This window comes from Ictalurus punctatus, chromosome 4, assembly GCF_001660625.3.
Source record: "Ictalurus punctatus breed USDA103 chromosome 4, Coco_2.0, whole genome shotgun sequence".
NCBI classification, from domain to species: Eukaryota; Metazoa; Chordata; class Actinopteri; order Siluriformes; family Ictaluridae; genus Ictalurus; species Ictalurus punctatus.
The window spans coordinates 24,006,227-24,030,043 of NC_071284.1; the positions used below are offsets into that span (position 1 = coordinate 24,006,227).

A 23,817-nucleotide genomic window follows, 5' to 3' on the forward strand; every position below is an offset into this window, starting at 1 on the left:
GCGGTGCACCTTCTCGGTTATTTTTACGCTTTGAAAAGACTACAAATTCTCTGTCCACACCTTTGCGACTCATCTGCTGTTGGAAGCAGAAATCCTCATCTATATTTTGTGGATTTTGGGACCAAAATAAATAAAGAAAGAAAAAACAACTTCCGTCTTTTAGCCTAAACGTTTCGGAAGGAAATTCAGCGGACAAGCATCGGGGAGATACAACTATAAGTTCCGCAAATCAACTTTATTTTTTAACACGACAGGTATGGGATTAACGTCACCAATTTAGCCTAAATAACTCAGTTCTCATATTACCGAGTGTAAAAGTGCTGCTTATTGGCGATTTAAATGACTGAATTACAAATGTATCTCTATCGAACAGAGAGTGTGCTACCTAGGCTGTAGAAACTATTGTTTCAAACCCTATCAAGGACACATATCAAGGGAGTAGATATGCATTTTTATCCTGCCTTAACTAGCTCGAAACTATTAGCTTAGCTTGCTAGCTAGCTAGCTCGCTCGCTCGCTAGCAGGTGTGCTGCAACTTCCTGCACATCCCGCGCGCCTGTGCGTTCCGGTTTCAATCTCATTGGATGAATCTGAGGACCCAGAGCCGTCTTCCAACATTTGAGATGGATATTTGATGTGCCTGCTACAACGTGTATTTGTTTCCTGAATTTGACGGTTTTTGTAACCAATTGCAACACTACTAGTGATTTTTTTTACGTTTCATGTATGTAATGGCTAGCTAACGAAATATTTGCTAGTATACCGACATACAGTATCAGTAGAAATCCTTCGTTTGAACTCTTTAAAGGTTACATTTTATCTTACCTGTTTAAAACCTGTTATATTTGCAAGTAGTCCGTGACTTCAGAGCTCACAATGGTCGTTTGCTGCTATCTGAAAACAGCTTCGTCGATGTAGGGATTACGAGTTGATATGATTTTGATCAGGCGCACACGAAGATACCAAAGGGTCCTTGGGATGCAGGCTGCGCAGGGAGATGCAGGATACGTCCTCCCACGGCTACATAGTTAGCTTGCTAGCATTTACATAGCTTTGTTTAGCAAGCTAGTTTAGTTTCACCAACGCCAGTACGTTGTTCACCGTAATGTAATGAAAACGTAAAATGAAGAAACTTAAAACAACAACAACAATAATAACTTGGCTGTACCTTTCTGGTCACAGCCGTAAAGTTTAATCTGAATAAACAATAGAACTCAAAAAGAAACTAAATTACAGCCATGTAGTTAACTAAAGGAGGTAAGAGAGTGAGGTATGTATTAGTTGCTATTTATACAAGATTATTCTTATATAAATATAACCATATATATATATTGTTACATTTATACACTTATTTTTGGGTTGTCATTTAACTTGTGTTATTCACTGAATGCCATTTTATATAGCAAATTCTGTGGAATTCTCGTGTGGCGTAAATGTTTGAGTCATGGTTAAAATCAAAAGATCAGGACCTATTTTCATTGTAACTTTATAGTTTGTCGCTTGTTTGAAAACGGTTAAAATTTTTTAATGCTCATACTGTACTACTGTGTTCGACCAATGAAATGTTCTGTAGAAAGTATTTTTCCCGCCCCTGGAGGTGTGTTTTGTTCTACAGCAGCAGCTTGTTAGACGTAATCATGTACATTTGAGTATTTAGCAATGCGCTGTCATGCATGTTATTCCCCTTTCCAGCTATTTCTTGGTTGAGAGAAAATGGTTATAGCGTCTTTGTAAACTTTGAAAAGTCCCCCCCACCTTTCTGAGGAGTGTTTTACAAGTTTGGAGCTGTTCAGTGCGAGAATGCACCGAAATGAAAATTCTTGGCCGAAACCGGATCCAATGAAAAACTTGGCCGAAGGCCGAATACTAAACATGTTTTTTCCATTTATTTTTACCATTTTTTTCACCACTGCATAAATTGAATAGTCAAAATGTGCTTTTTACTATTTTGTCTTGCTCTTCAAAAAAAATCAATTACAAAAACTACAATTTCAAAATATTTATTTAACCCTGAACATTTTTTTAAATTCCAGTAGGAATAGGCTACCAGCAAGGCACAATATAACTTTAAATAAATAAATTACCAAAATAAATATATTTTTATGTGGTCTTTGAGCCCCCCTTGAATAGCCGATGTTAGGCCTATAACTGACTGCTGAAAGAATGTAACACACTGTAGCCTGCAACAAAAAGTGCATTGACAAGAGTGCAAAAAAATGGTTATATTCAGTTATATACGGCTGATTATATTGGGGATATATACCGCTCGCGTCCCTGTACACCTCGCGGAGTATTATAGTAGATATCGTAGAGTTAGATATGTTATGTTCCTTGATAGATTTAGTTAGTTTAAACTAGATTAGTTCATTTAGTCCCTGCTGGTGTTTCCACTCCCAGTCCATAGTCCTAGTTCATGTTTCTTGTTTTGTGTTTTGACCCTGTTTTCTGTGATTCCTGCTTTGCCCTGTTTATGCCTGTTTGCCGATCGCCCAACCCTGTTTTGACTATGCTTTTTGGATTACGATTTGGATTTGTCTGCCAGCCCTTAAATAAATACGTCTTCACCTGCTTCCGTACCCTACTCTCTTATGTCTCGCGACGTGACACAATACTCCGGAACAGAAACAAAACAAATGCACGTGTCCACAGTAAACAATGTCACGGTTTTCAACATCCGAAGAGCATGCGCTCGCTGACCATTCATGCACGTAGCTCGTGCATGTACACGCCCCCTCATCGCTACGAGCGCGCTGCCGGAAGTGGAGGTTGTGACATTCGCGCATCTCACTCTGGTTGCTAAGCTATTTGGCGCGTCAACAAACACGTCATTGTTGGGTCAAATTTATTCTGCCTTTTCACTTATTTCACTAATTTTGGTTGCCGTACATTCGGTGCATCCCTAACTTTACTGTTTTTAATCTGAGGAATCTCAATTTTATCCCCTAAAAGACATACCCTTGGTGAAAGTGGAAGGTTGTATCCTAACCCTCTCCCAAGATATTTCAAAATAGTTTCCCAAAAAGGCTGAACCTTTGTACATTCCCAATGAGCATGAAAATGATGAGCATCTAGTTTCTTGTTTACATTGTTTACATTTCCAGCATTTATTATTTTTCACAATACCCATTTTATAAAGCTAAACCAGTGTGTAACAATACCTGTATTATACATTATGCTGGATAAATTTACCTCTTGCTTCCTTTATATACATCCTATTGTTGGATAAAACTCTATTCCAAGTATCCTTATCTATGTCACTATTAAGGTCTCTTTGCCAAATCAGTCTCAGGTTTTCACAGTCCCTGTCATCAATCCTAATACACCTTTGATAAAAAATGAGATGCCTTCTGGAGAGGCCTTGATATGCAGAACTCTTCGAAAACATTATTTTCTTGCCCAATGCTGACCGATGCCTTCAAACAATCTCCCCCTCCCCGCCCCCATTTTAATATGTGGATTATTCCATACTGAAGAATAGTGTTGGCACATGTGAGAGATCTGACACTTTTTGTGGACAGCCTTCTACACCTCTCTAGAAAGAAGCAATATTGGATTAGTCATTATGTTGTAGTTCTCCCTCCAGTTTTTGTGATAGAGCCTCTATTGGTCGAAAAGGGAAAGTAAGTTGTTGTTCTATGTGTACCCAGTCTAAAGCCGAATCGTTTTCATCCCAGTGTCTCGTGAGCTTAGACATCTCAAATGCTATTTTATAGAGTTCTACATTCGGTAATGCTAAACTGCCTTTTTCTCTAGGTAAACATAATTTATTTATTCCAGTCCTGGGTCTTTTACCTTCCCATATAAAGGCTTTACTAGAGGAACCATTTCCTGATATATAATTAAACTGCGTCGCCACCACCAGCTTTATTATAGTAATCTTTCCCCATAAAGTTAAGTTCAGCTCTAATTTTATCTGTAGTTTCTGCAATAAAGGGTCCATGTTCAAACTCATTATGTTCTGTAAATTAGGGCTCCGTTGGAGACCAAGATATCTAATTCCTTTATGCATCCATTTAAAGTTAAGTGCACTAACAGAAGAAGAGAAACATGTTCCTGATATGGGCATAGCCTCTGATTTATGCCAATTGATTTTATATCCTGAACATTTGGAATATGATTCAATCACATTAAGGGGTACTGATAGAGTATGCGAGGTCTTTAACTAATAGTAATATGTCATCAGCATATAAAAGCAGTTTGTGTTCTCTTTCCCCTGGAAATATACCTTTTAATTCTCAGGTCTTCTCTAATCTTCGACGCAAGTGGTTCCAAAACCAATGTAAAGAGTATTGGACTAAGAGAACAACCTTGAGCCAGATAGATTAAACAAAGATGAAGTCATCCCATAAGTTATTACCACTGCTTTAGGATTGGAGTATAGAATTTTTAACCACTTCACCAACCAGGGCCAAAAACAAATTTATCCAAGGTTGCAAAAAGAAACCCCCATTCCACCCTATCAAAGGCTTTTTCCACATCTAGCGATATTGCAGCCATGGGATTCACGTTAGACTGATTCATTCACATAAGATGCAGTAACCTTCTCATATTATCAGTTGAGGATCTGTTTTTAATGAAGCCCACCAGATCTCTGTATATAATATTAGGTAGAATGCCTTCTAATCATGAGGCCGCCAACTTTAACACTTTTAGGTCTATTTCTAGCAAGCTTATTGGACGTAAATTAGCAGGATCCATTCTGTGTCTTCCAGGTTTTGGTATAAATTATATTAAGGCTTCATTAAAACTGTCGGGCAACGTATTATCTCTGAATATACATATATATATATATATATATATATATATATATATATATATATATATATATATATATATATATATATATATATATTAATAATATTCGACTGGAAAACCTTCAGAGCCTGGTGATTTTCCAGATTTCAAAGGCATTGTAATAGCTCTGACCTCTTCTTGAGTTATCAGTGCATCCAATAAGTCTTGTTTATCAGAGGATAAAGTGGTAATATAATGCTGAACAAGAAACATTTCAACTCATCCTGACTATAACTGAAATCTGATGCATATAATTTAGAGTAAAACTGATTAAAAACCCTATTAATTTCTTTCTCAGAAGTGAGCACCCTCTCTCGCTCCCTAATTGCAGGTATGACATTAAATGCACTCTGTTGCTTTTTCTGTCTAGCAAGAAGCTTCCCAGCTTTTTCCCCACTCTCATAAAAAATTGGGCTTCAATTTAAATAATGCATATTCTGATTTCTTATTAAAGAGTTTATGCAAATCAAATTTTAATTGACACAGCTGTTTAAATTTTGAATCCAGGAAACCTTCTGCTAATTCCTTTTCTAAGTCACAAATTTGCTTTTCTAGATGTCTCACTTTTTCATTACTTTCTTTTCTTCCCTACTGCCATACGCAATACATTTTCCCCTGAAAGATGCTTTAAAGGCATAGCATACGGTTGCTAATCTCTGGGTTGAACAAATATTAAGTAAAAAAAAATAAAAAATCTTAAAATCTTCCTTTAGAGAATCTACTAAGACAATCTTCTAACATAAACATAGTCTCCATCTCCCTCTTTTCCTATGGTCTGCTTTTACATCTCATTTCAACTCCACATGTGCATCGTCTGTCACTGCTATAGCCCCTGTTGTACAATCAACAACAGCATCAATTAACAAATTGGGATCAGAAAATAATCAGTTCTTGAGAATGTCTTGTGACCGTTTGAAAAGAATGTATATTATTTTTCTCGTGGATTAACCGGTCTCTAGATATGTTCATCCATTATATCTTTGAGAATGTGAATAGCCTTGTCTCTAGGACTTGAAATGATGTTTTCACTTCCGTCCAGGATTCCATCCATTGTCTGATTAAAGTCTGACACATCCCTCAAGATTGACCAATATTTTGTTTACATCATGAAAGAATTCAGGCTCCTCCTTATTTGGTGTGTATATATTACATAACACTACTTTAACACCATTGAACTTTGCCTCTATTCAGATTAGCCTACCCTCCTTGTCCTTATTCTGACTCATCAATACAAAATTTATTTTTTTCCTCACTAGGATGGCCACTCCATGCCGTTTGCTTGATGTAGCGTTGTGTAGTTGTGAAGAACATGTCCGACCCAATCTTGTCTAAGTTTCAAGGCTTCCTTTTCATCTTTATAATGTGTCCCTTGTAAAAAGGCGATATCAGCTTTTCTGAACTTTTCTGATATTTTTTTTCCTTTGACATGTGACGCACAGCCATTTATATTCCAAGTTATGATATTTAAACATTGTCTATGCAGCACAAAAATAAATATTACACACCTGTTGTGCTCCAATATAACTCCTTTTTTATGTTCATAAATAAAACTTGAAAATATGAACTTGTATTGTGCCCATGTCCAATAGAAAACCAACAATATAACCTCAAACTGTTTTGTGAACAATGAAACCCTGAAAAACATACATTTAAGGGGCATTGAACCCAGTTTTGGCCCACACATTTTGGTCTGTGATGCTCGCAGTCAACGTGCACTCGTTGACTCGGGAAGGCAGACCCCAAAGCATTCCCCGACCCACCATTTGCATCAAAAATCAGGATACTTCAACTTGCATATTTCCAAAGATTTATTCATGACCTCTTGGTTGTTGAATATACTCCTTTATATATCTCTCCATTCTCATGTGATCAGTAAAACTCCTTTTTCCCCTTCCAAGTAAACTTCAGTGTTGCTGGGTGAGCCAGGGGATGTCTAACCTCCGTCTGCTGTGATTTTCCAAATCCTCACCTTTATTCCAGAGTTTGTCCACCTCTTTTCCCATTCTTTTTTCGTATCGTCAATTAAGCAGTTAGATACATCTTTCACGTGCGAGATGTGATTTTCAACTTCACTAAGTCTAGCATGTATGGAGCTAATCGTATCTTTAAGTTCTGTAGTGGTCGCCTTAATCGTAATCACATCAGTCGCCACCCATTGCAGAATAGCATTCATTTTACTAATTTCAGTAAACAGCTCTTTCATATTCTGGTTTTGATTATTTGACTCTGGTGATGGTGGGTGGTTAGATTCAGGGTTCATTGTTTTAAAGCATGTCTGTACCCCTCGAATTGGTTGCTTGGTAGAGGTCATCCTGTGGTTTGTTGATCACTTTTTGTAAAAACAAAAAACAAAGTTATCTGCAGAAGTCTGATTCATTTTGCAAAATAAATATATTTTAACTAATCTATTTAATGGTGGGTACCCGTAGCCATACTCTACTGTGCCGCCATTTCCCAGCTTGCCATCGTGTGACTCTTTTCTCTATCTTTAGCTAGTTCACTCAGTACTGTCAAACAACCTATCACTTCAGATTCCTGTTTCAAAAGGAAATGTGTCAACATTGGGAATTAAATCACAGGTCTCGAGCCATTTCATGGGGACTTTAAAGGAAAATTTTACCAAAGAGAAACTTCTGCAACTCTACCCTTGCTTGAATTCTTGCTCATTCCTCCTGACAGAACAGGTGTAAATCAATTAAGGTTGTGGGCCTCCTTGCTCAGACATGCTTTGAGCCATTTTGTTACAACTTTGGATGTCTGCATGTTCAACTATGACTATCCCGTTTCACAGGGGTATAAATATGAGGCAACACAGGCAATATTTTAAGCAGGGCAATAATTAAGAAATTCCAGTCAACTGGAAATGTTATGAATCAACCTGGAATTGGACGTGTCTATATTGTCAATGCACTGTGAAGAGGATGGTTCGAGTGGCCAAAAAATCCCCAAGGATCACAGTTGGAGAATTGCAGAAGTTAGCTGTGTTTTGGGATCAGAAAATCTCCAAAACTACCTTTTTTTTCTTTTTTTTTTTTTTTTTTTTCTTCACAAAGTCACCTACATCACCTATGTTGTTTGGAAGGTTTTCAAGAAAAAAGCCTCTACTCAACAAACTCAAGTGTCTTCAGTTTGCCAGAACTGAAGATCAGGTTCTATGGTCAGATGAAACCAGAATAGAGCTTTTTGGCAATAAACACCAGAGGTGGCTTTGGCACACAGAGAGGTAGCCATATGGAAAAGTACTTCATACCCACGGTTAAATATGGTGGTGGCTTTATGTTTTGGGGCTGTTTTTCTGCCAGAGGACCTGGACATTTTGTTAGGATGCATGGCATCATGGACTCTATCAAATATCAACAGAGATTAAATGAAAACCTGACTGCCTCTGCCAGAAAGCTTAAAATGGGCCATGGTTGGATCTTCCAGCAAGACAATGATCTAAAACATACATCAAAATCAACACAACAATGGTTTACTGACCACAAAATCAGGATCCTGCCATGGCCATCCCAGTCCCCTGACTTGAAACCCATAGAAGACCTGTTTGGTGAAATGAAGGAGATTCCACCAGCGTGGACCTCAAAATTTGAAGGATCTGGAGAAATTCTGTATGGAGGAACGGTCTCAGATCCCTTGCCATGTATTCTCCAACCTCATCAGGCATTATAGGAGAATACTCAGAGCTGTTATCTTGACAAAGGGAGGTGACACAAAGTTTTACAAACCTCTTTGTTTGCAATTGTTTGATATCCTATGAGAGCAGAGTAGTTTTGTGAATTTATTTAACAAAAGATCAAAAGGTTAAACAACAGACACTTTTTCACAGCCTTCTTTGCTCATATTTACCAGGGGTGCCAATATTAGTGGATGGCACTATAGTTCTAACTTTTCTCGGCTTTCTTGTTCTCTGATGTGTTAGCAACATTAGTTTTGTAGCTCTAGTGCAAAATTATAAGAAGCAAACCTTCAGTTTTGGTTGATAACTACATTAGAAGAAAGCTCAACACTGTGTACAATTTATTTTTTAATTGTGTATTACAAAGTTTTTTTTTTTTACTTTTAAAATCCAAAATAGAATGATTGTCGAACCAACAGTATAATAAGGTGTTCTCACTTTTCACAGGTATGTGATAGGTGACATACTTGAAAATAACACTTTTCTGTACTGGTCAGAATAAATGTGAATAAAACTTGCCCTGTAAATTGTTTCTGGGAGCAGTTACTTTCACTCTGTGCTGACTTTATCTAGGTAAACGTTGACTTGTGAATTCACAAGCCCTAGAAAACAAGAAGGCAGGACCTTGGTGTCTTTGGTTGGTAAAAAAATGGGATAACTTCTAATTATTAAGTAGTGTTCAACCTGGACTTTTGCCTTGCTGTTTTTGTTTGTTTGTTTGATTGATTTTTGTTATTAATACTTAGGGGGAAAAAAACTCCACTGCATTCTTTCAAAATTCACAGCTGCCAGAAACATATTGTTAGATAGTTTATGATCATGTCAGTAATAAAAGAGTAAAGGCCAATTATTTTTTACTGTGCTGATACGCAGATCTATAAAGAAGTCAGTTAACTGAGTGTGGAACAGCAATGTTCTTGTATTCATTTTGTAAGGTTAGTATAACTTAATCTAGGCTCAGTTACTTGCTTATAAAGCAACACATTTCTGCAGGTAAAGATCAGTTCACTCTCTACAATGGTTTGTGATTTTATTTTGTGCTGTTGGAATTATGTCCCCATCCCCTTATATGCACTATTGCTTTTCTGCCTCTGCCTCAATAATGAAGGTTAACATGTGATTTGTCTGAGACACCTGAAGCCATCTGCATCTATTTTTGAGGTGCTGTTGTTCAGGGCAGCGTAACACTCGGAGGAAAGCGATCTCTGGCCTGTTCCACATACATGAGCTCACCGATAACCACGATTGACTAGGGTCTCTATGATTGACAATAGAGAATGTATGCCATAATTCCCACCCGGAGAACACGGCCAATTTTGCTTGACAGAATTCAAACTTGTGATGTCCCGATGATGGGGCAAAAAATTTTCTTTTTGTTTTGCGGTTAAATTCTGTTTGCCTGCGTTATAGCAAACAGGCTAACGATGAACTACCTTTGTAGTATACAAAGGCTAACCAGACTTGCATGATGGTATATGAAACAAACACCTATATGTAGAGCTGCAACAACTAATCGATAAAATCGAAAATAATCGATTATGAAAATTGTTGTCAACGAATCGCATTATCGTTTAGTTGGTCTGCGCACGGGACGGGGGAGATTTACTTTAGAGATACTAAAGTTGTGTCCCAAATTAAGTACTGTACACTTACATTGTGCACTCAACCGTCTAGTGTGTGGATTTTAGAAAGGTAATATCATCTCATATATCACTAGCGGATTTTTACTAACCGGAACTATAAGCCGCTTCTAGGCGATGGCGCATGACGTCATACGCACGCCAGCATTAGCAGACACCCAAAGTCACCGATAATGACTTTCTTCAGTTTACTTTCTGTCAGCCTTAACTTTTATTCCCAACATGAATTCAATCACCATCAGACGGAGGCGAAATTGTCACGTGACTGAGGAAGAATGTCCTCTAAGGAAGGGAGCATTTTAGATTAAACACCACGTAGATCAAACAGTGCTGCACGACCACCAACTTATGTTTATATCCAAAATACTCCACTGTGTGTAAGGGGCAGGGGAAACTGGTGCGAGTTGCTTAAAAGGGTTAGTTTAATTCCAGTTTACTGTCATTATATGCTGTATTAGCATGCTTGCAGTGTAAATTCTGTTGTTTATTATAACGGAAGCGATGTGTTAGTAACGAGACCACGTTACTGATTACGCGCTGTGTAGACGTGCTGATACAGAGTATAGTGTGAGTACGATATGTAATGTCTCATTAAAAGATTATGATCAAAAGTAAACAAGCAAAATAATCTAAAGGCAGTGAGTAACAGAAACCACAAGGTGCAGTGCAAGAATTTTTATTATTAGTTTAGGACTAGATTTATTCAGTGCTTTTTGTGCATCCAAATAATAACTTTATTCCTTTGTTAGTTTATATTGTATAAATATAAGTGTATATATGCGTGTTTTTTTTTAATGGATGTGCAAAAAGCACAGAATTAAGCTACAGTCCTAAATTAATAATATATATTCTGGTGTGTGTGTGTGTGTGTGTGTGTGTGTGTGTGTGTGTTGGGTTCTTTTCTGTTTTGGACAAACAGTTGCGTAAAGTTTTAGTCTGAAGTTTATATTTGTAACACTCAGTTTGTGGATTTTATTTTAAATAAACAACAACAAATAGTGTATTGAAAGTTTGCACTGCCCCATCCGATTAATCGATTAACCAAATAATAATAAATAATCGGCCAAATAATCGATTATGAAAATAATCCTTAGTTGCAGAGATACCTATATGGTGATTATCTGGCACGACTGATGACAGCGACATCAATAATAAATTAGTCTAAACGTCTCCAATAGGTTTTCCACCTTGTTCCTGGGATATTTAGGTCCATTTCTGTCACGATTTTGTAGTCTAATGAAGTATGCAAATAAATATTTAAAAAAAAAAAAAAAGGTTGTCTTGTGGAGACTCTGCCATTTCCCCAGATGTTTCATTCCAAGGCCTTTTGTGTGTTTATGGCATCAGGGCTTCAAGCCAACCGAGTCATCACTCCTCGTTTCTAATTAATATGAGTTATGAAATCTTGAGAGGACATAAAATGAGATTTAACAGTTTTCAACAGGCCACTTAATTTAAACAATGTAATAAAGGATTTTTGACTGCGTGAAACAGCCTGGCGCTTAATTAAATGGCTCCTTGCAGATGAGCGGATATAATTTAACGGTGTAATAATGCCTGTTTTTCATTTTTGGAGTCTCGTCCCTGCTTTCGGTCCTCACACGTTAGTGTGATCACTTTGGATGGCAGGCAGTTGAATGGGTTTATATTACAGTAGTGCTGGATCTTTAATGTTTGATAAACAAGATGCTGATACTAAGTTGTGGTGAGTGTGGCAAAAATATTATATCGTGAAGACATTTTCATGATCCATCATGCTTATGTTTTTCTAACAATGAAAATAGTTTTGTCATATCCAAAACTTTAGTATTTCACTCAGTCTCATGAAAGGGGAAAAATTACACAGCTGATGATCCGCATATTTTAACTTCCAAATAGCAGCTTGTTACCTTCTTGTAAAAGTATTTATGATACCTGTTATACTCTCAGAACAATCTACCTTGGTGTAATAGTGTAATAGTCATGATGCAGTTTAATAGGTACATCCACGGGCATTCAGATATCCAGTTAACCATTTGACTACTGAAGTCACTATTCGGTCATTTCTTATGTCCTACATCCATATGATATTAGTGAGTCTTGGGTGTTATTTCCAATAACATGCAGTACAACTCAATTAAAAGAATTTAAACTATAGTGGAAACGAATCCAGTATCTCAAGTTTGTGAATTGTTCATTTTATGCCCCATCTTGGCAAATGTTTTTATTTTAGACTGAGCACTGAAACAAGAAGCATTCATTTCCGTGTCATCATTAGTTGTTTCAATAAATATAATATGGAAATATACTCGCCCACCACCTTAGTAAGAATTTCTATGCACTTGCGCATTCATGTAATTATCCAATCAGACAATAATGTCTTTGAGTCTTTAGAATTTGTATAAACAAGCAAAGAAAAACATCCTGTGAGCAGTGGTTGTGCAGAAAGAAAAGTCATGTTGTTGAGAGGTTGGACTAGATTCGGCTGACAGGAAGGCTACAGTAACAGAAATAATCACTCTTTTTACAATGTGGTGAGCAGAAAAGCATCTCTGAAACCATACCATGCCAACCCTTGACATAAATGGGCTACAACAAGACCGCTTCCACTGTCAGACAAGAACAGGAATATGAGGCTAAAGAGGGCACCGAGTCACTGAAACTGGACAGCTATAGATTGTCCAATTTTAGTGAGCTGTGCTGTTTAATTTATTTTTTTATTTTGTACATTCTCCATATTATATCTGTCAGACACACAAACGTATGCTGCCACTGACAGGAGAAATGTTTAATTGCAGTTGAAAATGATGCATGATTACACCATTATTAAATATACTTTTTCCTCTCTCCTTTTTTAAATAATAATATTAGGAAGAAAGCACTATAATGACTGCTTTTCCTGTCCTTTAGTTGCAGACGTGGTTTTGGCTTGAACTGAGCACGCTCAGGAGTGAATGAACCCCCGCCCGCCCTCACATTGCCACGACAACGATGACAATGGAAGAGATTAAGAACGAAGCAGAGACGGCCCCAATGGTTTCCATGTCGCTCTACGCCGTGATGTACCCTGTGTTTAATGAGGTGCAAAGAGAGATATTACTACATACTAATACATACTAATTCGCTTACTTGCATCAGTGCACTCCGTGGCCACTTTATTAGACATGCCTACTTTATTGGTATGGGTTACAGTTAGAATATAACTCATCTTTTCTTCCCCAAGCATTTGTTGCCCAGATAATTCTGGTTAGTGGATTATTCCCATCACAGCAGTGACACTAACACGACATGTCTAGCTGCAACTTGATTCGCAGTGTGAAAAAGCTTATGCAAATGACTGCTGCTGACACTTGAGTTTAGCCACTCAGGCGTTTAAACAAATCCATAACAACGCCATAGAAACACACTCTAACACTTTATTGATTGATGGGGAAGAGCAACAGTGAATAATTGTATAACTACAGAGTGACATGTAAGTGTATGTTCAAGGTAGGTGTATTTAGTAAACTGCCCACTGAGTGTGTTTCCATGCTCCCTGACTCACATACATGCATATTTCCATACTCATTTTCATACACTATCTGTATGTAAACGGACAAAAGTTTGTGGACACTTGACCATCACACTCGTATGTGGGCCTTCACTAAACTGTTGCCATAAAGTTGGGAGCACACAGTTGTCATGAATGTCTTTGTATGCTGTAGTGTTAAGATTTCTCTTCACTGGAACTAAGGTGCCCAAACATGTTCCAGCATGACAATACCCCTGTGCAGGTCCATTAAGACATGGTTGACCAAGTTTGCTGTTGAAGAACTTGAGAGTCTTGCACAAAGCAATGATCTCATCTCCACTGAACACCCTTGGAATGAACTGGAATTCTGACTATGCACCAAGCCTCCTCGCTCACCATCTCACTAATGCTCTTGTGGCTGAATGTTCAAATCCCCACAGCCATGCTCCAAAATCTAGTGGAAAGACTTCCCAGAGGTGTGGAGGTTATTGTAAGAGCAAAGTGGCAGCCAACTCCATCTGTTTTGGAACAAGATGTTCAACAAGCATGTGAAGGGTGCGATTGTCATATGTGGGTATGTAAATCTCACTTCGTGATTTACATACCCACTCACTTATGTGCATACACAATTACACTGGCTCATAATTTATACGGCTCTTTACAAGCCACAGTCCTTTCATACAATCCTGCAGGTCATCCTTCCAACCTCCTTTGCTGCCTCTTCCCTTTATTTACTCTCTTAATATTGCTCTTCACTCCTAGTAAGTCAAGGCCATTTGACCCTAATCTTTTAAACTCATAACAGATTATACTTAAGTCATCCTGGTGGAGACAGAAAGGAACAGAAACTCCCTCAGATTAATGGAGAAATGTCAATATTATAAAAAAAAATCCAGAAGATGGAACTGACTGTTATTAAATAAATTTATAATGAGTGTATATCTTTACAGACACTCTCGCAGGAAAATTATTTTTTTCTCTAATTACTTTACAGATCTCCAAAGACTCAATGGCTATAGGAACATGTTTACTGAGTATTTTTGTTTGCCATTGCAGTTGGAGAGAGTGAATCTGTCTGCAGCACAAACCCTAAGGGCTGCTTTCATAAAGGTAAGAAAAGCACACCTGGATACAATTGACGCTTTGCTGTAGTTTTACATGTTCTAAATTTTGTTCTGTGCTTGAAACGTGCTAGAATTCTTTGCTATAATGAGGCCAAAGATTTCTCATCTCTGCTGATCCAAATGCAATATTAAAATACACACAGGCGGAGAAGGAAAACCCGGGTCTCACACAGGAGATAATCATGAAGATCTTGGAGAAGAAGAATGTCGAGATCAACTTCTCAGAGTCTTTATTGCGAATGGCTGCAGACGACGTCAAAGGTGTGTTTGAGTGTATGTGTGCATGTTCCTGACTGCTTGAAGTTTGGTGTGTGTCCCCTTGGTGGAGCTGTTTCCCTACAAATAGCATATTTATCTAAACGCCAAGTTTTATGGTAATATTTTTTCCCCCTTGTCATAATTTAATTTCCTGCTCTCTGGAACACATTTTTGTCACATCTTCAGATTTATGCCAGTAATGAATTCACAGGCACACTTGCGTTTGAATGTGAAATTTCCCTCCATCTTTAAGCCAGGCCCGTTTTCATACATTAATCCCATTTTTGTAATCCTTATCTTCATTTTGTGTGTGTGTTCTAGCATTGATTGTTTGTTTAGTGAAATATGGAGGCCTCCATTGCTAAGCCTGTCGTGTGTATTAACCCCCCCCCCCAAAAAAAACTAAAACAAAAACATCGTATGGTACCGTAGACTCGTTGCCGAATTCAGCCTGGACAGTCCGTCCTGAAACGTTTTCTCCCCAAGGGAGATCGCTTTCTCAAGCAGTTTTTTTAATTGGACCAATCATTGCATCCACAAAGCTAGAGGGAGGATGCAGTTTGGGACTGCGAATAAACATGCTTATATGGGGCATGGAAAATAATAAAGCAGCCATAACAATAGCCGAAGCTCTTGAGAATGATTTTACTCTCCTGTGTGCATTTGAAGAAAAGACACACACACACACGCGCGCGCACACACACACACATTCTGTGCTGTGCTGGTAATCCGACAATATTGGAGACTCATTTTTTTTTTTGGTTTGTGTTTTCTCACCTAGTATTAGAGTCCAGTGGTCCAGACTGTAATACCTTTCTTATTAGTTTTACTATACATACGTAATAATATTCTGCAGCCAATTCATAGTTTTCATCAAGCTATATTCACATGCAAAGAATTTCGGCAACCGGAATGGATTTATTCTGATTGCAGAATTCTGACGAACTGTTTGTGTGTCCTAAACCAGACACTCGGTAGACAGTCTTCATTTAAATGCACATTACATCCGAGCCAAAGCTATGTGCATGTAATGAGTGGGGCTTCGGGTCAACATTACCATAACAACAAGGAGATTGTGAGTCTGGTCAGCTCGTTCAGGTTTTTAAATTATTTCCATCACGGCAAAACTTCATGCAAGTGTGATTTTATTTAATTTTTTTCCCTTAAAAAAAGAATTTTAAAAAAATGTACAGCAATAAGAAGAGTCTGCAGCAAAGGTGCTTAACATTTTATATACTTCAACCTTAGGGCTTTGATTATGTCGTATAAAAAAAAAAAAAATTTTTAACCACTGCGGTGGTTAATGACCAAGTTACCACAGTGAGTGGTGGTGGGGGGGTGTTAGTGAAATATACATAATGAAATAATATAATAATAATATAATTTTATAGGCTTTAATTAAATAAAAACCTAGATATAAAAAAAATTGAGGCTTTATTTTAGTACTTCCTTCAGTGAAACAGCCTTGTTGTGTCGTGTTGTTGCAATGAGAAACAGCCTGAGGGCGCTGTGGGATACGGCATTGTGATTGACCAGCAGAGGAGAGGTGAAGAAGTGAAACATACGTTTCTCTGACGAATACTTTATTTCTTTTACAAGTGCAGTATACCACAAGCCTATAAAATTTTGAAATAAATACTAGTAGGACGGTAACCTAAATAATACATTAAAAAGCTAAATATTAAAAAAAATGAAAAATGTGGTTGTGCATCATGCCTGGAGATGGATCCTGAGATTTGTAGGCTAGTGTTTGCCCGTTTAACAAATGTTGTTTTTTCCAAACAAAGCCGACATATGGCTTCATCCAAATTTATTGGTTCAGCTCGAATCCAAAATATTCCCAGATCACAGATGTAACATTTGGTTTCCCAACAAGATCTCTCACAGTGGCAGAACCCGAAGTGAAATCGCAGAATTTCCCTGACTGGATTTTGCCACGCTCAAACCAACCCGTTCCAAACTAACAGACAACACCATGTAAGGCTTGATTATGATTATGTAATTTGAGTATTAACATATAATCTCCCACTCTATGGTAGGCTATAAATACAAATTAGTATTGCAACACGTTGTTGTTGTTATTATTATTATTATTATTATTATTATTATTATTACACTTGTATACAAAACGTTGTACTTTGTACTTGTCATAGTGCTCACTCAAGCAGAAATGTTAACATGGCATGTGATGTGACACCACTGCAGGTGGCACTCCACCACCGCGGTGGCGCGGTTGTCATGGCCACCGTCACAGCCCTGTTCAACCTTGCTATGAAACTGCAAATAGTAAGAACTTTAAGCATCAGTGTAATAGGGACAAACTTCGACATGACAATGGAACAATGACAGTTTATTCCACATAAGAAAAATGTAATTTCAAACAAGAAAATAACACCTTTAGGAGTTAAGCAGCATTTGTCTGAATTTTTTTTCCATCTTCACTGAGGTGCAAACAAAATTATCCAATTATGTGTGTTCCTGCTTTGATGTATTATTTGAACAGACTTAGTGGCTCAGTAAATAGATGTTAGTTGTAAAAAAGAAACAAAAGCAAAAAACCTGTGAGCAACAAGCAGGATTGTGTTTACTCTGAAGCAATAGATTTGCACCCATATTCAATGTCATAATTATTTAATTCAACACGCACAAACGACATAAAATTAACTTGCCTAACCCTCATTATGTTTCCACTACATGATGTGAATACAGGAAGCAAAAAAGTAAATTTATGCATGGGCAAAATAGCACTGGTTTATTTCCAGTTCCTTTAGCCGTTTGAGTAGTACATACCTACTGTTTTTAATCAGAAATCATGATTGATTTCTGACACCCACCAGTCTGTAAAGAAACAAGGTGAAAAGCAGATAGATTTCTTTCTCGAGTGAGACTGATTTGTGCCTTGCCTAGTACAGAGCTGCTCTCATTTTTCATCACTTCTAAAAAGGGCTGTCAGAAATAGTTTTTGAGTTTAGTGCAAAGTTATGATGTTATGTCAGGTGTTATTAAAGTGATGTATGGGTGTGTTTTGTGTCCTCAGAGTATATGATTGACAGACCGGAGCGAGAGTTTCAAGAGCTGAACGAGAGAGCTCGAGCACTGAAACAGATCCTCAGCAAAATCCCCGACGAGATTAACGACAGAGTGCGCTTCCTGCAGACTATAAAGTACACACACACACACACACACACACACACACACACACACACACACACACACACACACAATATGACAGCTCTGTCTTTACAGACTTATTTTCCAATATTGAGTTCCTGATTTGTTGAAAGAGTCAATAAATCTGTCAGAACTCTTGTTCTTCATGGGAGTGTGTATTGAGTTTTCAGGCTCCAGTTCTGTTTGGAGAGGGATATTCTCTCTGTCACTTTTTAAGTTTACAGTATTTAAGGTTGCATCATGGCAGTAGTAGTTGTTATGGCTAAAACTTCTGCCACTGTATAGCTTCAAATTCTGGCTGTATCATGATGCATCATGGTATAATGTGATGTCTCTTCAGGCTCACAAGGACCGTATTAATTGGCAAAAATGTTGCTCTTTTGGTTCCTAATGGAACAAACAACAAAACCAAACTGCCACAATGGGCCATTATTTATCCAAACCTTGTTTAAATGGGAGAGCCAGTCACAGGTTAGTGTGCAGCTACAGTCCTGTGCATTTTGTTTTTGTCTGAATGATTCAGAATCTTTTATAACCACATTATCTCTAACAATATACTTATAAAAAATACAACTGTGTGTATATATACATTCAATTGATAAAAGTGACTAAAGTATTATGACTATTATCTGTTTTCTTCAGAAGATGGGGGGGACTTTTACCATAACATTTAACAGACTAAAGTTAGAAGTCTTATTATTATAAATTCTATATTATTATGAATTCTATTCTCAAAAGAATAAAACTGCATTCAAATTAGCTTTTAAAAGAAACCTGTGTGGGATTATGAGTAGTATTATGTTGTTGTTTCAAAGAAAAATGTTCTACACCAAAATAACGGTATGCACAAAATTGTAAATCTGAGGCTAATTTTAGTATTATATCATAATATAACAACATTAATAATAATAATGATAATAATATATTCATGATGACATAAGCCTATATTGTTATTGAGGAAAAAATAAACACAATGCTTCATTGGAAAATGTGTTTGTAAGTCCAGACTTGCCAAACCACCATAATATAGCAATATTTAATTCGGAAACATTGGCATTTAGGAGGCTTTTGTTTATCCAGACACTGCCACTATGATTATGCTAATTTCTTCTGGGTTGGCTGTAAGATTTGTAATGTTATGTTAGAACCAGGCTGATAATAGACTGAATTTATCACTTGGGCAGGCAGAGTACCATAACTGCTGGAGTAACACACATACTTTTAAAGACATTAACACACAGACAGTTATAGGTAGTACTCTTCTAACAAGGATTACATCGTAATTTTAAACACACAGGCTACTTATCAAGGATGGAATACATTTGACCATATATAAAACATTTGACATATTATGTCAGTACAATATAAACTAAAATATATCTGTGGTGGCAATGAAACAGGCAGCAATGTGCTGATTGAGTTGGTCAGTGCTTGCTTTATAGGTGTGACTGGAATATGGTATATTTCATACTACTTCACAAGTTAAATACCAATTGTGTATGACTAATACCGATGTTTTTCTTTCTTTCTTTTTTGCCGCACACAGAGACATTGCCAGTGCCATTAAAGAGCTGCTGGATACAGTCAACAATGTCTTTAAGAAATACCAGTATCAGAACCGAAGGGTGAGTTGATGGTTGCACTATTTATTGAATGAGATATACAGTAAAACATACACCATAAAAATGATACTACAATTATACATTATGTGGGGCACAGTTATAGTTCTTTATACCACTGAAGTGTTGCAGATCATTGAAAATTAGGACCCATTTCATGTTAATACACCTAACATCACATTTTTATTGCTTCATCTATTGAAGGCCATTAAAATGGAACGGAACAACTTTTAAGACTGCACGTTTAAGACTTTTATTATTTGAAAAAATTGAAAGGAAAAGCTATTCTGTATGTGTTGCTTGTTAATTAATTAATTGTTTCTTAACTTTTTATTCATTTCTAAATAAAATTAAAAAAAAAAAAAAAAAAAAAGCTCAATCCCCCCCACACGTTTTCTTAGCCTGTTTTGCCCACGAGTGTAATTCAGTCTACATGGTATGAGACTGGTCATTGTGAAATGTTGCTGGTGCTTTACAGGCCTTGGAGCACCAGAAGAAAGAGTTTGTGAAATACTCCAAAAGCTTCAGCGACACTCTGAAAACATACTTCAAGGACGGAAAGTAAGCATGTTGTGATTCTTAATTATAGGCTGCTTTATTTTGTCCGTAAACCATTGTGTCATATATCAGTTTGGTGTTTAAATATGAATTGTCTAGCCAAAGCAGAAACAGCACAGAATTAATTTGGTGCTTTGTGTTAAGAGTGTTCTAATAGTGCATATTTACTAGAGGGTCGGTGTGAGAATATTCAGTGGCCGTATAATAGAGGATACAGCATGATATTTTTGTAAACAATACTGTTGAATAAAACGTTTGCGGGCATTTAAACGCTGATATGCTTTGGCTGATGAATGACCTTATATTGTCTGTGTGACCTAACAGCCCGTTGCAGGCTAAGCACTAAATTGCATCTCATTTGCATTACAAAATAAATATAAAATAGTCTGTCGGAAAGACATGTCGTAAAATGTAGCAGATCATTTTGCAGCCAATACTGTTTTCATCATCTATAACATCACAAAAAAAGCAAAACCTTATTTATGCCATCAAACACACAAGTGCTGTTGTGCAACCTCGTAAAAAAGCAAACAAGCAACAGCAAACAATACCAAGACATTATAGCAGACATGTGCAATAATATGCTACTAAATGAGAGGGGATTAAAATTTAAATAATGAGAATATAACGGGTATTGAAATGTCAGACGACACACTCAATATCGGAATTCTATGCACTGTACTGAGACAAATGCTTATGAAAGTATTTTCATGCAACTTTTACCAGTAGAGGAATGTGTGCACGAACATGGGTAATATAAATTCGCCGTTCATTTGGAATTCATCATTTATTGTTTAATCGGAGCACCAGTACACCTTCTCATTCCTCCAATTATCCAATCATGTAGCAGCAGCACAATGCATAAAATCATGCAGATAAAGAGCTTCAGTTAATTTTCACATCAGAATATCATAAAAATGTGATCTCTGACTTTTACTGTGGTGTGGTTATTGGTTTCAGATGGGCTGATTTGAGTGTTTCAGAAACTGCTAATCTCCTGGGACAGAACAGGAATCTGAGGCTACAGTGAGCACAGACTCACAGAAGCTGTACAGTTTTAGACCGGAGAGAAAAAAATAACATTCCATTTTAGGTGAACCTGTGCCCAACGTAACCTCAGATTCTACTGCTGTTGTAGCCCATATTTGTATGTTTGCAGATGATTTTTTTTGTGCACCAGAGTTGTAAAGAGTGGTGATTTTTAGTTGCTGTAGCCTTCCTGATAGCTGGAACCAGTCAGGCGTTCTCCTTTGATTACTGTCTCATTATCAAGGCTTTTCAGCCTGCAGAACTGCCCCAACACATCAAGCTCTAGAAATCCCAGGAGGTCAGTAGGATCTGTGGGAGGTCAATATTTCTAGAAAACTCAAACCAACCTGTCTGTTAGCAACAACCATGCCATAGTCAGAGTCACAGATTTAGATTTTTCCTGATTCTGATGTTTGATGTGAACATTAACTGAAGCTCTTGTCTTGTATCTGCATATCATGTCCTGATTTTATGCATTGTGCTGCTGCCACATGATTTAACTGACTGGATGATTGCATGGCTGTGCAAGTGTACACGTCTTCCTAATAAAGTTGGTCAGTATAGATGTACACAATAAAGAATTAGATAGCTGATGATTCCTATCTAAACACAGCTCAATCAGACCATTTGGCCTCCATATTGAGCCTCCTTCTCCACTCTGTGAAATAAACACTTGTCTATGGACAGAATGTACTTATATTCCCAAACAGTGCATATTTAATTTCTGTAGCAAAACATTGTGTATAAGTATCTGTTTAAAAATATATTTCAAAGCATTCCAAGTTAGAATGGTAGTAACTGATGTCTACCATTGCTCTGCAAAAATTATTTGACTATTTTGACTTTATTTAAATTTTTTTCAAACAAAAAAATGTATATTAAAAAGAACCAGATGTTAAAATCCCAAGGCAAAGCTTACAGAGCTGAAAATGACGAAGAAATGGGGAAGACATGGAGTGCACTAAACCTTATAGTAATGCAAATTAGCCATTGCAGCATGTCAGCTGCCATATAATTCTTCCTCATTTTATAGGATGGAATAAATCTTTTCATATCCAGCTTGATAAATGAGGCCCGATATCCCCAGCCACAGAGATGGGTAGAAACTGCATAGTTTGAGTTTGAAAATGATGTAAATCATATTGATGCCTTACGGAGTCACCAGATCTCAACCCAATGTACATACTTATATTGGGTTGAGTACGAACAAGAAACTTAAACTTGCTGGAGCCTGAATAAAGGAAATCTACTGACCCTGTTCACAGCTGTTTTTTTTTTTCATGTGCTGTATATCTGGATTATACCCTTGTAAGATTTTAACTATTTAAAAAAAAAAAAAAAAAAAATAGGTTGAATTTGTCTGCCATTGGGGGGGGCTTTAAAGGCACCAACTTTACCAGCAATGGAGCATGAATGTTCTCATGCAGTATTTATTACTGTGGCTTGGGGAAAACATTTGTATAACATGAATAAAATATATCTTAGATTTTTTTTAAATCAGAAATGGGGTCACAGTGTTTCTTTTTGTTTTCAATCCCTCTTCTCTCTCTCTGTTTCTGTCTCCCAGGGCAATAAACGTGTTTATCAGTGCCAACCGGCTCATCCACCAAACCAACTTGATCCTCCAGACCTTCAAGACAGTTGCATAGGAGATTGATTCTGCCTTCAATTTTTAAAAACTACAATATAACCTTCAAGTGAACATGGAAAAGTGTTGGGGACTGTGTAATTTATTAATCTTGTGGGCCAATTACTTTGGGATATTCATTCCTTTCTTCTTGTCTGATTTCTAATTTCCTTTAAAAGCTGGGTAAAGAACCAAGAATTTATCCCCCCCCCCCCCCCCCCACTCTCCTACCATCATCTGACTCCAGGTCTCCATTTTGTTGTTTTAAAGGAAAACATTTCCATTTCCATTGGTGAAAAGAACAGCTACATACTGGACTTTTCCTGTCCTGTCTAATATTCTAAACTGCAGAGAAAGAGAATGGGCAGATGGGAGATTGTATATTTAATAAATATTTGGTAGCAGAGATATTCAAATAAATAGACTGCTATAAATAGTCAACTATTCTACGGTCTCCTATGTATTGTATTATTTGGATTTTATGGCATTTATAGACTTCTAGCATTGCTATATTATACAGGAAATTCTATTCATTCATTCATTGTTAGTATCCGCTATGTTGTGCTCTGGGTTTTGGGGGATTTGGATCTCTAGAACATATTTACAACAGCCAGTTATACTATTTATAGCCAAATTGAGCATTTAAAATTCCTCCTATAGTGATTCATCATCACTACCTTCAATTTAAGAGAATGCTGCCTAGGGTATCAGCATTTTTCTGTTTGTGACAGGTTTTATCTTGCAAGCATACAATTCAAATGAATTTTGTTTGTGTAGCACTTACTGACTGATAACAGCAGTTCTCATACAGAGTATGTTATCCACTGAGCA

General features: G+C 37.1%; 2 protein-coding genes across 3 annotated transcripts in view; one reads left to right on the top strand and one right to left on the bottom strand.

Annotated features, from left to right (window-relative positions):
- Positions 1-985, bottom strand: part of serpini1 (serpin peptidase inhibitor, clade I (neuroserpin), member 1) — a 30,913-nt gene extending 29,928 nt beyond the window's left edge. Inside the window, exon 1 of the mRNA XM_017466314.3 lies at positions 826-985. The gene's annotated coding sequence lies outside the window, so the exon portion shown is untranslated. The remainder of the gene's footprint in view (positions 1-825) is intronic.
- Positions 33-23,432, top strand: pdcd10a (programmed cell death 10a). Of its 2 annotated transcripts, none has more exons than XM_017466315.3 (8): positions 33-254; positions 13,000-13,170; positions 14,657-14,710; positions 14,868-14,985; positions 18,020-18,146; positions 19,700-19,778; positions 20,251-20,333; positions 22,927-23,432. In XM_017466315.3, exons 2-8 carry the CDS (start codon positions 13,081-13,083, stop codon positions 23,006-23,008), a joined length of 633 nt encoding a protein of 210 aa, XP_017321804.1. In that variant the 5' UTR covers positions 33-254; positions 13,000-13,080; the 3' UTR covers positions 23,009-23,432. The 2 variants fall into 2 exon arrangements, with proteins under 2 accessions (XP_017321804.1, XP_017321805.1); XM_017466316.3 differs by lacking the exon at positions 33-254 and adding an exon at positions 1,023-1,270.
- The last annotated feature ends 385 nt before the right edge of the window (positions 23,433-23,817 follow it).